The 15,815-nt window shown below is 39.0% G+C and overlaps 1 protein-coding gene across 1 annotated transcript in view; it reads right to left on the reverse strand.

Annotated features, from left to right (window-relative positions):
• Positions 1-15,815, reverse strand: part of ndst3 (N-deacetylase/N-sulfotransferase (heparan glucosaminyl) 3) — a 103,334-nt gene that overhangs the window by 7,333 nt on the left and 80,186 nt on the right. Inside the window, exons 7-12 of the mRNA XM_079811504.1 lie at positions 10,747-10,929; positions 9,560-9,656; positions 8,881-9,004; positions 7,453-7,627; positions 3,132-3,302; positions 2,910-3,019 (exon numbers count right to left, since the gene is read on the reverse strand). Coding sequence (XP_079667630.1) covers positions 2,910-3,019; positions 3,132-3,302; positions 7,453-7,627; positions 8,881-9,004; positions 9,560-9,656; positions 10,747-10,929 — 860 coding nt within the window. The remainder of the gene's footprint in view (positions 1-2,909; positions 3,020-3,131; positions 3,303-7,452; positions 7,628-8,880; positions 9,005-9,559; positions 9,657-10,746; positions 10,930-15,815) is intronic.

Raw genomic sequence — 15,815 nt, forward strand, 5'->3', positions numbered from 1 at the left:
CAGTATGGGTTACCATCACGTCACTTCACTTGACTGATTGATAAAGAAGGTATAAAAAGAAAAATAAATCACACAGCACAGCAAGAGTTTGATCCTGCTTACATGTGTTAAGTGTTAATTTTGAAATTTTATTCTTGTGAAGGTGTGGCCTCATCCTCTGACAGGTGCTTTTTCAGCCATTCAGAAGTATTGTTTGACCATGAACGACACTTTTGCAAATGACTGTATTACGCACATACACACCATTCCCTCCACTTCTCACTTACTCCTATTATGTTTTCAGAATTGTAAGAATGTACATGACACTTTAAGAGCAATTTAACAGAGAAAGTGTCAGTTACCTAATGATCTGTTTTTAATTTGGAGAGGCCAGATGAAATTAATCCTCTTGCTCTCATGCTGTGCTAATGGCTTCAGACAGATTATCACAATTAATCTCATTCAGACTCAGTATAGATTATACAGGCATCAATTGCTGAGAACACGGATCTGTTAACTCATTTTATCAGATGATTCTCAAACACATGGGAATAGGGACAGCATGGATGGCAGGCTTGCTCCTGTATCGTATCTCTGGATGAGTCTGTGTCCATCTGTGTGCGTAAGTATGTGTATGGCTTTTTTTTTGCATATCCAAGTGGGGACCAAATGTTCCCAGAGAGATAATAAAAGCTAAAAAAAATCATACATTGTCTGGACCTACATCACACAGCTGCATAAAGTAATTGTTAATTTGTAGGGCTGTCAAAGTTAACATGTTAAAGGGTTAGTTCACCCAAAAATGAACTAACATCAATTACTCACCCTCATGTTGTTTCAAACTCGTAAGACTTTTGTTCATCTTCGGAACACAAATGAAGATAATTTGAAAGAAATCAGAGCGATTTCTGAGCGATCAACGCGCATATCAGTCATGGTAAAGTCAAGCATGTTCGCTTGACGTGTGAAAACCAGTGAGGTTCATTCTCCTGTGTTACGCAGCACGTTTGAGCTTCCGCAAGAGGTTTGTTCTCATGCATCAAGAAGGTCTGGTTGTGCTTCTGTTTATGTTCGCTGATCAATGTTTATATGTGAATAAAAGCCTAAATTAAAGGTCCTGTTCTTTGTGATCCCATTTTTCAAACTTTAGTTAGTGTGTAATGTTGCTGTTAGAGCATAAATAATACCTGTAAAATGATAAAGCTCAAAGTTCAATGCCAAGCGAGATATTTTATTTAACAGAAGTTCCCTTTCAAAGCTTACAGCGAACGGCCGGTTTGGACTACATCCATGTACATCCTGCTTTAATGACGTCAGTAGAACAGTTTGATGACTAACCTCCGCCCACAAGAATACGCAAAAAAAGGGGCGTGGTCTTGTTGCTCCCGCGTGGAGTAGAGGAAGTGTTGCGTTCGTAGAGTGTTTGTCGCCATGTCGTCGAGACCGGTCGAGACGCTGTTATTTTCATCCCGGAGTCAAATCACCTTTGTTTGGCATTACAGCTTTCCTGTAGCTCAAACAGTAGAGCATGGCGCTAGCAACGCCAAGGTCATGGGTTCGATTCCCAGGGAAAGCAAGAACTGACAACAATTTAAAATGTGTACCTTGAATGCAATGTAAGTCGCTTTGGATAAAAGTGTCTTCCAAATGCGTAAATGTAAATGTTTAGCCTTCAGTGACGCTGTACTTTGAGCGCATGAATCTCCCCGTTATGGTAAGAGGCGTCACCTTTCCGGGCAATGTGCGCTAATCTGCTGTCGAATCACAACACGGGAACCGCTGGCACAATCAGGACTCGTTACGTATTTCTAAAGGAGGGACTTCATAGAATAAGGAAATCCTCAAGCCGTTTTGAGGACAGTGAAAACAGCGGTATACAGATAAGTAAATTGTGTGAAAAATACTGTGTTTTTTTACACGCGAAACATGAACACATGTTATATTGCACACTGTAAACACAATCAAAGCTTCAAAAAAACAGGACAAACGGGACCTTTAAATCTGTTCATTATATAAAGCGACTGTGTCTCTTCATCATGGATTCATTTTACGATCTCTTTATTAACTTTTTGAAGCGTCAAAGTGTTAGTTGCATAGCTGTCAATGGAGGGACAGAAATCGTTTATATTTCATTAAAAATATCCTCACTTGTTTTCCGAAGATGAATGAAAGTCTTACGGGTTTGGAACAAAAATGAGGGTGAGTAATTGATGACAGAATTTTCATTTTTAAACTGTGAACTTTCCCTTTAATGTTTGCAATTTATGAAATAGGTTTTGTAGTTAACAATTCAAATGCATTTATTCAATTCCACATAATAATAGTTTATGTCTAAACTATCCACCGCTGGAGGACTACAGGCCAGTGGCTAAAATATCTTTACACATTTAAGATTACATCCATAAAGTGTGGGGAAATGTGTTTTATCATTCAATTATTAGAGATGAACATTTTTCGCGTTTGCATTTCCTGTACATTATATGCAGTTCCGATTTTGTACACTACCATTCAAAAGTTTGGGGTCAGTATTTTTTTTGAAAGAAATTAATACTTTTATTTAGCAAGGATGTATTAAGTTGATCAAAAGTGTCAGCAAAGACATAACAGCAGGAAGGCACCAAAACAGCAGCTGCTTAAAATTCAGCTTTGCCATCACTGGAATAAATTACATTCCAAAATTAATTCAAATAGAAAAATGTAAATTGTAATAATATTTAACAATTTTACTGTATTTAGTAAACAAATGCAGTCATGGTGAGCCTAAGAGACTTCCTTTAAAAACATATTACAAAATAAATTACAATTGGAAAAGTTTAGGCTTGGGGTTAAGGTAAGTATATAATAATTGTTATTATGCACATTTCAAAATCACTGGCATGTACCCACTTGAAATAAAACATAAGGTTTGTTTTTATGGTTGTGACCCTTACGTGAGTGCCTGGGAATAGTTGTAATAAGGAGTGACACCCAGAAATTTCTGAAGCTCGTCCATCACTTTAGCTGGGTCATTCCTCAGTTGCTGTCCATCAATAATCATTAGCTGCAGAAAGAGATAGAGAGAGACAGACAGGGAGTAGAGGATTCAGAAAAAGTCCTGTAAAAATCCTGAACTCAGCAAGGGTTGGTCCAAGCCACTGACAGATGTGTGTTACCTGGTTTGGAGGGTAGTATGTGAGCCATCTCTCCAGATGTGTGGCGTAGAGTCCAGGTACGAGACAGCGGTTCTGGAGAGAGCGCAGCTCAGGTGGAGCGAGCTGGTCGGCTGAAATGACCTCATAGAAACTGAACTGCAACGCTGCTGGGTCTTCATGAGCCCTCTGATGCTGCCAGTGAGATTAAAACTATTTTAAAAACCAAAAGCAACTACAAAATGATTTAAATATCAGTATAAAAGAAAGAATTTTTAATTGCATTTGTAGCTCTAGGAACTATGCAAGAGCGGATGCTGGCCCTAGTATTATAGCCATGCTGCGTATGGACCATGTTTACGTTAGAGCATAAATATTTGGGGGGATGACCATTAACAATGTTAAACATATGATTTAACTTAAGTTGTTCTACTCTTAGATGTACAGGTAGTAGAACAGCTCTTGTAAACTCCTCCCTACCTATATGAGTACGGGAGGGTACTTTTAATAGGTACCGAATAACATTGTTTTGCAGCACTTGGAATTTATTTTTAAATTTCGCAGTCAACTCAGAAAACCATGCAGAGCAAGCAAAATCTACATGACATTGAATCAGAGTTAATACCAATAATTTCTTTACAGAGGAATCAAAAAGCTTTGTCTTGCGATATAAAAACTTTAACTTACAGGCACATTTGGCTAAAACCTTGGCTGCAATGGCTTCACCTTTAAGTGATTGATCCAATGTTAGACCCAAATATGTAACACTTGATTTGGATACAATTTCAAACCCATTACACATCACCTTTAAAGTATTTGATTTTGCCAGTTTCCTTTTTGTACCAAACAAAATTGATTCAGTCTTGCCCAGATGCATAGAGAGCTTATTGTCTACTAGCCACTGGCTGACAGACTCGAGCTCTATGCCAAGAGTATTTTCAATGTCTTTAACATTACACCCTGGGACAAGTAAAACAGAATCATCAGCATATAATAGCAACTTGCACCGTACCGCAGCTGATTTATCATTTATATATACTAAATATAACAGGGGCCCCAGGATCGAACCTTGGGGCACTCCGCATGTTATACTCTGTGGATCAGAAAGGGTCCCCTCAACATCACAGACCTGGGTCCTGTCTGTTAAGAAAGAAGTGAACCATATGAGTGCTGAGTTACTAAAACCCATACACTGTAATTTAGAAATCAAAATCTTATGGTTCACAGTGTCGAATGCTTTTTGCAGGTCAAGTAATAGCATACCAACATAATTCCCTCGATCAAAATTATGACGCACATAATCAAAAAGGTGAATGAGACAGGTGTCGGTAGAATATGCAGCTCTAAAGCCAGACTGGAGCTCATATAATAAATCATGCCTGATGAAATACTCCTCCACCTGTTCATACACAAGGCGCTCAAAAATCTTTGATACAGCTGACAGGATTGATACTGGCCTATAATTTCCAACATCAGCTCTGCTACTTTTCTTAAAAAGAGGAACCACTCTGGAATTTTTCATATCGCTTGGAAAAACACCCTGACTTAAGGACAAATTTATAATATGGGTAAGAATACTATATATAACCCCTGCACTATCCCTAAGAAACCTGGAGGGGATAAGATCCAAGCCAGAAGCCTTATTCACTGACAGGGTGGAGAGGATCGCTTTTACTTTATCCTCTGTATCTACAAGTAGAGGATCTACAAGTAAGTTAATGCAATCATTTCAACATAATATTTATTTGTTAAGTAGCCATGTAATAAGCTAGATAATGCGAGGGCTTGAATGGTATTTAATCTGAATTAATACAGGATATGTGATTGAAATGTTTTTCTTTTCTTGTTCTTGTGGTGTGCAGTAGCAGCTTCATGCTGTGCCCTCCTGTGCATGCTGTTGATGAGATTTTTACCTCACACAATCTCTAACTCGCGTTTACACCCAGTGATGTTCTCACTTACACATATTCAATCTCTCCACAATATCACACATTAACATGTGCATGCTTGGTTCCCACGTAAATACACTAAGCACACTAACACGCATACACAAACCCTGAGTGATTTTAATGTATATATACTGTATATTTTCACTAAAAGAGTGAAAGGGTGTGCTAAAGAAAAAATGCTTTAAGAAAATACCCTCTATAGATCTGGAGAAGCAATGAGTACCCGCACAGATATTTGGTTAAGCTCCACACCTCTTCAGAGCAAGACGGATTTTTTCTTTTTTTCAGCTTTATGGATGATTTTGTATTGGCTCACATCTCAAATTAGCCTGTTTCTATTGGAAAAATGGCTCTCCTAAAGTTTACATGCACATGACTTTCTGATTTACGTTAATATTTTTAAAATATTATTATGAATATAACATGACAATACAATATTTAAAATAGAATGAATATGATAATATGAATATAAGACATGCATGTTTTTTGTTATTTCTTTATGTAATAATAAACGGCTTTAGTTTATTTTGATGCATTTTTGAATCTGTATTTTAGTAATTCTTTACAGTATTTTCATTCTCATTCTCCTGTACCTAATAATAACATTAAAAAAAATATAAAAAATTAATAACATTAATGTTTTATGTATTCTGACGTATTTGTTTGACAGCTTGACTTTTCACATAAATGACTGCTCCAATACTGTGGATATTCCACAAAAGGTGTTTACATGACCCAAGAGTCTGACCACTGGACTATTCAACCATTGAAATGATTTGGGTCGGTAAGATTTTTTAAATGTTTTTGAAAGGCTCATCAAGGTTGCAATTATTTAATCAAAATACAGTAAAAATAGCAATATTGTGAAATATTATTACAATTTAAAATAAATATTTTCTATGAATATATTTTAAAATGTAATTTATTGCTATGACGGCAAAGCTGAACTTCCAGCAGCCATTACTCCAGTATTCAGTGTCACATGATCAATGCTTCTAATACTTCTTTTGTTCATCAGTTGGTAAAATTAATAAACCAGAATTGGTGGTCAAGTAGGCCTCAGGATTCTGAAGAATGGAAGGGACTAAATCGTTGCACTGCAGCTGGATGTGTGTTTACGTACTTATAGGTGGTTTTGTGTATCAAGTGGTGTCTATTGTAGTGTGTCTTATTATTTGACGTGGATGTGCGTATTGATTAGAATTAAAGGGTTAGTTCACCCAAAAATGAAAATTATGTCATTAATTACTCACCCTCATGTCGTTCGACACCCATAAGACCTCCGTTCATCTTCGGAACACAAATTAGATATTTTTGTTGAAAGCTGATGGCTGAGAAAGGCTTCAGATAGGCCTCCATTGGCATTCAGTACATTTACACTCCCAAGACCCATAAAAGGCACTTAAAACGTCGTTACAAAGTCCATCTCACCACAGTGACTCTACAATAATTTTATGATGCGACGACAATAGTTTTTGTGCGCAAAAAAAATCTAAATAACACCTTTATCCAACTTTTTCTTGTCTTCCGTGTGTGCCTCCACGACGCATGCGCGAGAATATTACGCAGATCCGGCGTTCAGACACATGACCCAGAAGCGATTTGTTTACAAGCAGAGGAAGACGCGCGTATCTAAGCTGTTGAATTCTACATTGATTGTGCTTTAGGTCTCGGCGTAGTTCTCAAAATGGGGTTAAAGTATGCATTTCATGGATTCCCGAACCACGGCGCTACGTCATATTCTCACGCATGTGTCGTGGAGGCACACACGGAGGATAAAGGTGTTATTTTGATTTTTTTTTGCGCACAAAAACTATTGTCGCGCATCGTAAAATTATTGTAGAGTCACTGTGGTGAGATGGACTTTGTAACGACGTTTTAAGTGCCTTTCATGGATCTTGGGAGTGTAAATGTACTGAATGCCAATGGAGCCCTATCTGAAGCCTTTCTCAGCCATCAGCTTTCAACAAAAATATCTTCATTTGTGTTCCGAAGATGAACGTAGGTCTTACGGGTGTCAAACGACATGAGGGTGAGTAATTAATGACAGAATTTTCATTTTTGGGTGAACTAACCCTTTAATGTGAGACAGTAAATGCTGTGGGATGCGAGACAATTTTTGGAAGAAATTCCAACAATAAAGTGATAATTGAATACGCTGATGATACGCTCAAGAAACATTACTTTTCTCTTCTTTAAAAATACCAAGCCTAAACTTTTGAACGGTAGAGTAATCGAAATATGACCAAATCCTAATTGATATTGGAAAATTCTTGTGCATGTAAACATGGTCAATGGCATTGATTTTCTTTTACAAGCAGTCTCTTTAATCCACCCACACATCTCTGCTTGGACAATTCTACTAGTTTTTGCTTTGTTATTGGTCAGTGTCATACCTGGTACCAGCTGTACGCCCTGTCTGAAGGGTTGATCAGCAGTGTAAGGATCTTGGCTTTAGGCAGGAGAGCAGCAGATCGTTTGGGCGTCTCCTCAGAAGGAAAGTAATTTGCGCTTTTCTCAAACAGGAAATCTGTGCTGACATTAGAGGGTACGGGAAAGAACTCCATGTACCTTTGAGAAGAGAGGTGCATTGAGTTAGATAATACTCGTACAAAGACAAATGCACACATAAGTACAGGCTTCATTTACTGTAGGACATTTTGCCATGGCAGATTTGATCCCCTCCACTTTATGAAACAGCTTCAGGCAAGAATGTATCTGGGTCAATGACAAATAAGAGTTTCCTAGATAAAGAAAATGGAAAAAAACTGTTTAAAATCTAGTTAGAAATATCTACAGTATAAATCTAGTAAGAAGATATTTCCCTTACACATTGAATACATTGAGTCACAAATTAAGAATTAGTTCCCACACCTTATTAATTTGTTAAATCCTGGATATTTTGCACTAATTTGTTCCCTTGAGGGAACATGAATTAGTACAAATTATTACTACATGGCCACGATTTACCTAGAATTAAGGCAGACGTACACTGTGCAAGTTTTGACACCTGGGAGGTTGTGAGATATTGTACGTTACGTCAGTTAACCTGATAATCACGTCAAAGCAGCTGGTAAACGACATGACTGTACTGCACGGTGTGCCGGCGGCAATCATATGAGTTTCCGTGCTAAACACAGAGACCGGAGCATTCAATGTAGCTGCTATAGCTTTGGATAGAAAAAAAAAAGTGTGCGTGTGTGTGTGTGTTTGAGTGTGACAGCATATGCTCAGGCTGTATGGTTGCAGCCACTGAGCTAATATTCATTGATCTAGCCTATGTAACGTAGTTGTGTATGATTTGGCCATAGGGGACAGCCTATATACTGGTCAAAATCGGGCCAACTCTCCAAATTTTATGTTCATGTAAAAATGAATGTTAAATGTCTAAAAATGATCGGGAGGTGCTCATAAAGTACTCGTCTCGTAATTCCTCTCACACTGCGAAATCAACGATTTCCACACAATTTCTCCCGAGTGGAAAAAATCCCCTGCAAGCTCGTACAACAGCAAAAATCGCACCGTGCTTAAATAAACTTATGACATATTTATTTTGATAACTATTATATTTATATTTAAATAAAATTTTAATTAGGAAATTAACCAATACTCCATACTGACCTCCAGATCAACACATTACATAAAATATGAATCAAAACAGTGGAAAATCATGTTAAATCATTTGTGTATAATCTGATTAATATTCATACGCCTTCACCATTTTGTGACATCATAACCAGTGCGTTCTCTGCCAATAACACCTTTAACAAAGTGAAACCCAAGCACAAAAGTGTCTGGAGCACAAGTAAATGTTTCACTCTCACCAGTCGATGCCTTTGTGATAGTTATTGGTGTTGAAAAACTGAACTTCCTCGAATGTTTTCACACTGGGGAAGTTGCTGGAGATGAAGGGATGCATGATCAGGAAGAGGTAGAGCGCCGTCGTGCCTGGTGAGAGAGAGAAAGAGATGAAGGGAGAAAGGAGGGCAGAAGAGAAAGGAAGAAGGAGGAGAAGTAAATCAACGTGCCCTTCCCCTGCTAATGATAAAATTATATGTGCAGCTGATAAGCGCTGAAGAGAAACATTTTGGGCCTGGAGATTCAGCCCACAGACCGAGAAACTAAGAGACATGGGATCAATACCCCATTTATCTTATGGATTTTTTTTTTTTTTTCTGCGTGTGTTGCGAGTTTGTGATACAGCAGGAAAGAAGATGAGTGCAGAGAGGAGAAGTGTTTAACAAGACAGTGTCTTGACACCAATCAAAATCTTACAGCCCCAAAACAGCGCTCAGTCTTTTCCCTTGTTCTACCCCCAGCCCTCTGGGGATGTGTCTGTATTGTTCTCCTCTAGAGCTCAACGCCTGTGGTTGCACTTTCATCATTTCTAGCAGCACAAGGTGTGATATGAAGCAGGATCAAGGGGAACAGCAAAGCAAGGAGATGCGCGCACACACGCGGCTTTGAAGCCCTGCAAAAGGAAAGACGGAAATACAGAATTACCTGTTTTCTGAGGGCCGACCACCAGGAACTTGGGCAGCCTGTCGCAGGTCTTCTCTTTGGACCAGATGTCCTTATGCCGTTTGTCATCACATGGGTTCTAAAAAACAACAACATCATAAATGGGATCAGGCATAAGGTTCTATAAAATCAATATATGATCTGTTAACAGAAGCACAGAGACAGAGGACAAGTTACTGTATGTAGTGTGACGCCTACAGTATATGGATCATCCTTGAGATCATCTTCAGATATCATATGATGATATTAATAGATATATTCTAAAAACCTATTCGGATGGAATTCATTTTCAGGACATACAATGTGTAATTGTGTAATGTAATTGTTACTGCGGCAATAAGCAATTTATGTTGAGAACAGAACAATATGAAATTCACTTGAAATCTTTTTTTGTGTGTGAAAGAACTATTAAATAAACTATACTAGTCAAGGCTGTAACTCCTACATGCAGCATCTTTTTCATCTAAAACATAACAACCACAGAAAAATGCTTGAGAAACATATGCTAAAATTGTGCAAAACTCCCCAAATCATTACAATCATTGTCCCTGTGAAAAGTTGTAAAGTGCAACTGTTCATTTTCTGGTGGCTTGTCATTAGTCAATGTCCACTTGAGACTTGGAGTGCTTGAGGTACAGTAATAGTCACACGGCCTACAGGCCTCAGAGAGAAGGCCTTTTATTTTATACCAACATGTCACTTTGCAAAGGACTGCTTTTCCCTGTGGTAATTTATTTAGGACATTTTATGTAAGGTAAAAGATACTGTAATATTTAAGTTTGAAAAATTATTGACTGGAATCCATTAAAATAAATAATAAAATAAAATAATGCTCACCAAGGATGCATTTATTTAATTAAAAAAACAGTAATATTGTGAAATATTACTACAATAGAAAATAAATGTGTTTTATTTTAGTATATTTTAAAATGTAATTTGTTCTAAATTTATTTTAAAAATTAATTAATTGATGGCAAAGCTGAATTTTCAGCAGCCATTACTCCAGTCTTCAGTTTCACACGCTCCTTTAGAAATCCTTCTTATATTCTGATCTAATATTCAAATATTATTTATAATCAGTTCTCATTAAATCGTATTTAAACATTAAAGTAAATTCAAATATTTGAATATGGTTAAAAGACAGTTTGTGTCTTTCTATCATGACTGACCTGCCATAGCGGGTGCCTCTGCTCCGGGAAGAGTGTGAAGTACTTGTGTGCGAGCTGCATGGGAGGAAGTGTGTGCAGCCTCAGGTTGGTCCAGCATTTCAGGAAGTTAGCCAAATTAGTGAATGTATATAATCCCAAGCGGTCATTCCCATAGTTGGAGAGATGAGTCATAAATATACTGATCTACAGAGAGGAACAAAGAGAGAAACTTAAGTTAATACTCATTTGTCAAAAGTAAACAGCAGCATGTGAATGTGATGACCTTAGTTGTAATACCCCAGTGTTTCCTGTAGGCAGCAGTATTGTGTATGTTAATGTTCAGGTCTTAAACCTTTGCTCCTCCATTATACTAACACCTTTTCTCATAAGAGCATTAGAGGAGAGAGAAAACCATTTAAATACAAACCGGCCCGCATTTGTCCATGTTAGTTGCAATTGTGCATGATTTTATTTGACAAACGTGTTATAAACGGCCCAGCAGATGTTGAGGTAATGTTGATCATTTGGTTTGCTGGCATTGTTTGATAAAGGCTAAATGTCGCCTAGCAACCCTATACACTGCACTAGGGTGTGCTGATTTCCTGCCTCAGCCCCTTTATGGGGTGGTTCAGAGCACCCCTGGGGCACATTCAATTACTGCAGGCCGATCAGCGGTCTTTCATATGAGGTAAGCCCAGCGGATGCGTCCACTTCATGTGGAGTGGAGCTGTAATTCTGATGTAATCCACTAGAGTAAGGTCATTCGCGGACAGTGTCTGTGGAGATTAGGATCAATACAATTAACAAGGGTCTGCTGAGAGAAGAGAAAAGATGAGAGGAGTGAGGGTGGAAAGACAAGAGAAAAAGGAAGAGTGAAGAAGTTTTATTGGGTCTCTATGCTTGACTGGTTTAGTAGGTTGCGTTGCGAGAGGAGAGGAGAGGGAATATGTGGCCTAGTTTAAAACAGACACTCCCAGTAATGCCAGGCAGGGTCGCCACGACACTAAAATTTGCCCCCGACCCAGGGCAAAGTTTTTATGGGTGGGCCCCTACTCACCCAGGTGCAATGAGATAGAGGCCCTTTTAGGGGCACCCCTCATCACAGGGTCCTCACAACATTCCCAGTTGTCCCTCCTCAATGACGGCCCTGAAACAAGGCATCCTTCACTTCTACAATAAAATCACATAAAATCACATTTACTGATAATCAGCTACTTATACTGAATCAGTTGTTTTATATTGGATTATCCCATATCTGTAAAGTAAAAGTGCCTAGCAATGCTATTAAACACTGTGAATTTAACAGGAAACAATAGTGTTTAACCCTACATAAATGTAATGGCATTAAAAAAAATACAATTACCAATAATAAATATATTTATTAGTGGTAGTAATAGTGTTTTATTTTTACTCAAGGGCTTGGTGTCAGCAACATTTTTAATACTTAATATTTTTACTCAGCAATTACTCAAAAATGACAGAAAATGCATTTAAAATGTCAAATAAATGCTGTTCTTTTGAAGCTTCTAATCATCAAATATTCCTAAAAAAAAGTATAATTTGTGGAAACATGGAAAATTGATAATAACATTGATAATAATAAGAAATGTTTCTTGAGCACCAAATCAGCATATTAGAATGTTCCCTTTCGAAAGGGAACTCGCACTGCGTCCTAGAACGCTTTGGGGAATGTCTCAACGTGACAGGTGTCTGAAGCTAATGAAGGTCTCCTTCAAACCAGCAGCGAGTGCTCTTCCAGACGAGCAGGAGATGGCTGATGATGATGGTGAAAGTCAGGTAAATCATGAATCTTCTCAGCCATCCTGCCCCGTGTATGGGGAGCTGTTGGAGGTCATGGGACGTGCCACAGACAGACTGCAGCTGCCGTGGCGGGGCGTTTGGGGAGAAATCGCTCGCAGTCAGCTTGACGATCTATTTCTCTCCGGCCATGATCTCCCAGCTCCAATGAGCCTCCCATTCATTCCCGATCTACATACTGATCTCATCGGCATCAGCGGGCTAATTTAGCTGATGTCGAGGGGATGGGTGAATATGGGTATGTGTCGATGCCACCGATTGACGAAACGTTTGCAAAATATCTCGCATCCGGGCGGACATCGACACTGAGGGCTCCAACCCTGCCATCTAAGTCTTTAGATCATACTAAAGAAAATACTAAATAAGAAGATTTTTTTTTGCAGTGTAGTCAAATCTTTTGATCATATAAAATATAATAGGCCTTTGTTGACTACATTCTAAATAAACTACAACAAAATATATTTCCTTTGTCCTGTTGCTCTCTCAGTCACATACCTGAAGCTCATTCATTATGCAGCTCATTATGCGGCTCATTATGGGTTCTTTGTTCTCTCAGGTGTGGTACCCAGCATTATTCATGATCTTTCACAACTCCTCGCATATGGCCTTTGTAAAGAAAAAGTGTCTTACAAAATGTAAATTAATATATTGTTTTATGTGAATAAGTAAGCTCAATGATTCTAACATCAGTGTGAAGCAAAAACTCTAGGCAACAACACCCATTAGTCAAACGTCTTGTGGACACATATCTATTGTGTGTTTTGAGGCCTTAATTTTAAAACACTTAAAAAAAAAAAAAAAAACATGCATAAACATTATTCTCTCAAAAATACAAGCATGTACATACATGTTGCTCAGTTATCATGGTAGCCCAGTTTGTGCTGAATACTATGTAATTACACTTTTGCTATTGATGTTTTTATAAGCAACTGAAAAAAGCACAAATGTCAGTGCATGTCAAAACTTCTAAAGGGCCCCAAAACATCTCAGACTTCAGAGGGTTAACTTGTTATTAGGTAGTAGGCCCCACCAGGCCTCCTGAAGGCAAGTTCCCGGGTTTGGATACTCTGGCAGCTAGCATGACTTGCTATCAGGTAGTAGGCCTCACTAGGCCTCCCTGAAGGTGAGTTCCTGAGTCTGGATGCTCTGGCAGCTAGCATAAAGTGTGATCAGGTAGTAGGCCTCACCAGGCTTCCCTGGAGATGAGTTCCCAAGATTGGGCACTAAACAGCTAGCATGACTCTGACAGCTAGTGGATGCTTGCTATCAGTTGACCTGGCCTTAACAGGCAGCACCTGAAGGCGAGTTCGCACCCTAGAATGATAAAAGTAGTCACTTTTCTGCTACTGGTTCCCTACAGAAGGGAACCTATTTGTATTTAGCCTACAGACTGGTCTACCTACTAGGTCAGGCTTGGTGCTCCCCTCACTGAGGGTCGCTTGTGAGCATGCAGCTGCCTGAGTCTGATCAGACGGTTGCGGGCCTATCGTGAGGCCTCCCAGTTAGATCAGCCCTGTAGGCCTGTCCGGCCTCCTTAGCGCTTTGAAAGATAGGTGCTTTGTAGATCCTTGGATTGAGCAGATACACTCCCCACGCTAGCAAGGGTTGTGAAGCGCTACGCTGAGTATTGGTCTCCAGGTTACCCGTCTCTGAGATCCGGTCTGAGTTGGTTACTGCCAGTTTCGCAGTCCCTTTGTCTGGATGCCTTACCTAGAGGCAAGTGTCCAGAGGCTCTGTTTTTGAAAAGACAGGGTTGGCAGACTGAAGTGTCCAATATGAGTGACACCAGGTCGGGCCTCCCTGGTGGCATTTGGTGAATACGTTCCCGAGTGATTGGCTGGGGCTCCATTGGGTTCCCTAGCCACAATCCATTAAAGGGACCCCTTTTGTTGAAGTGGTTTGTTTCAGGCCTTTGAGCGGCCTGGGTAGGACTTCATGTAGTGTGTGAAGATTTCCTCTTGAGGCTTATAGTAGCTTGGGCTATGATCGTAGGGAAGCCCAGTGTGACCTGAGGGAGAGTTGTTCGGGCATTTCATTTGAATTTGCTTGCTCTGACAGTTGTCACTGCCAGTGGGTATGCACTCCCCTAGCATGGCGTCGTGGGTATATCGTTCCCCAAAGCGTTCTAGGATGCAGTGTCTCGTTCCCTGTTCTCAGGGAACATACGTAACCTGAGACGATTTCTGATGATTCTGACGATTTCTGAAGACTAGAGTAATTATTCAGCTGTGTTTCACAGGAATAAAGGACATTTTTAAATATATTAAAATAGAAAACAATAATTGTAAATAATATTGTAATAATATTACTGTTTTTACTGTATCTTTGATCAAACAAATATGTCCTTAGTGAGCATAATACCCCAAAATTAAAGCAGTGTATACTAGCTAATAATAATAATAATAATAAAGTTAATAATAAAACTATATATTGCAAAAAACGTTGCATAAATGTAGTTGTAGTTGTAACTGATTCGATTATCACTCAAAAATCAAAATGGGTAAAGGTTATAAAAAAACAATAACAGTCAATCTATAATAAACACAGGTACATGATCCAGCAAAACGACAAAAGATTGCAGAAGTCTGTCAGAAGCTGCACAAACTTTACAGCCAACTAAGCATCCACAAGTTTTAGCAGAACTTGAGCACCGACATCAATTCATTTTCCACACAACTCTTACATTTATCATAAACTGAGATCTGCTATATTATATATCTGTTTATTAAATTGAAGGTAAAAGAGAAGACTATGATCCATTAGAACACGCTGTCTCCTGTAAGCTGAAAGTGTTTTATAATCAGCAGGATCTGGTTGGAGCGTGTAATGGACTCTGTATCAGGGCCTAAGTGCTGCTCCCTCAGAAGGTTGCCGTGGATATGGTAGCAGCACAGCAATGGCAGCAGGCTTTGATTGATGGATGGGATGCTAGGTGACCGTGAGCAGGGCGGGGAATATTTATGGGATAATGAGACAAGTTTAGCAGCTTCTGTCACACTGGCATGCTTTATGTGGGACTGGTATAACACACACTCTCGCGTACACACTCGTAGCCTCTGAATTCAATTTAACCCTCATGGGAAAACGAATGGGACCCGTGATATTAAAAAGATGTCAAGTATTATAAAGTATTTTGGTGGGATTGTGGTGAATGTTCGCCTTCGCTCCACACACATAAGAACACAGGCTTTTCCCATATGTACAACATCAATCTGACCACTGAACAAGTTCTGCTGTACCACAAACAGACTGATCAAGATATGATTTATGCT

Source organism: Gobio gobio (assembly GCF_949357685.1).
Source record: "Gobio gobio genome assembly, chromosome: 3".
Taxonomy (NCBI): domain Eukaryota; kingdom Metazoa; phylum Chordata; class Actinopteri; order Cypriniformes; family Gobionidae; genus Gobio; species Gobio gobio.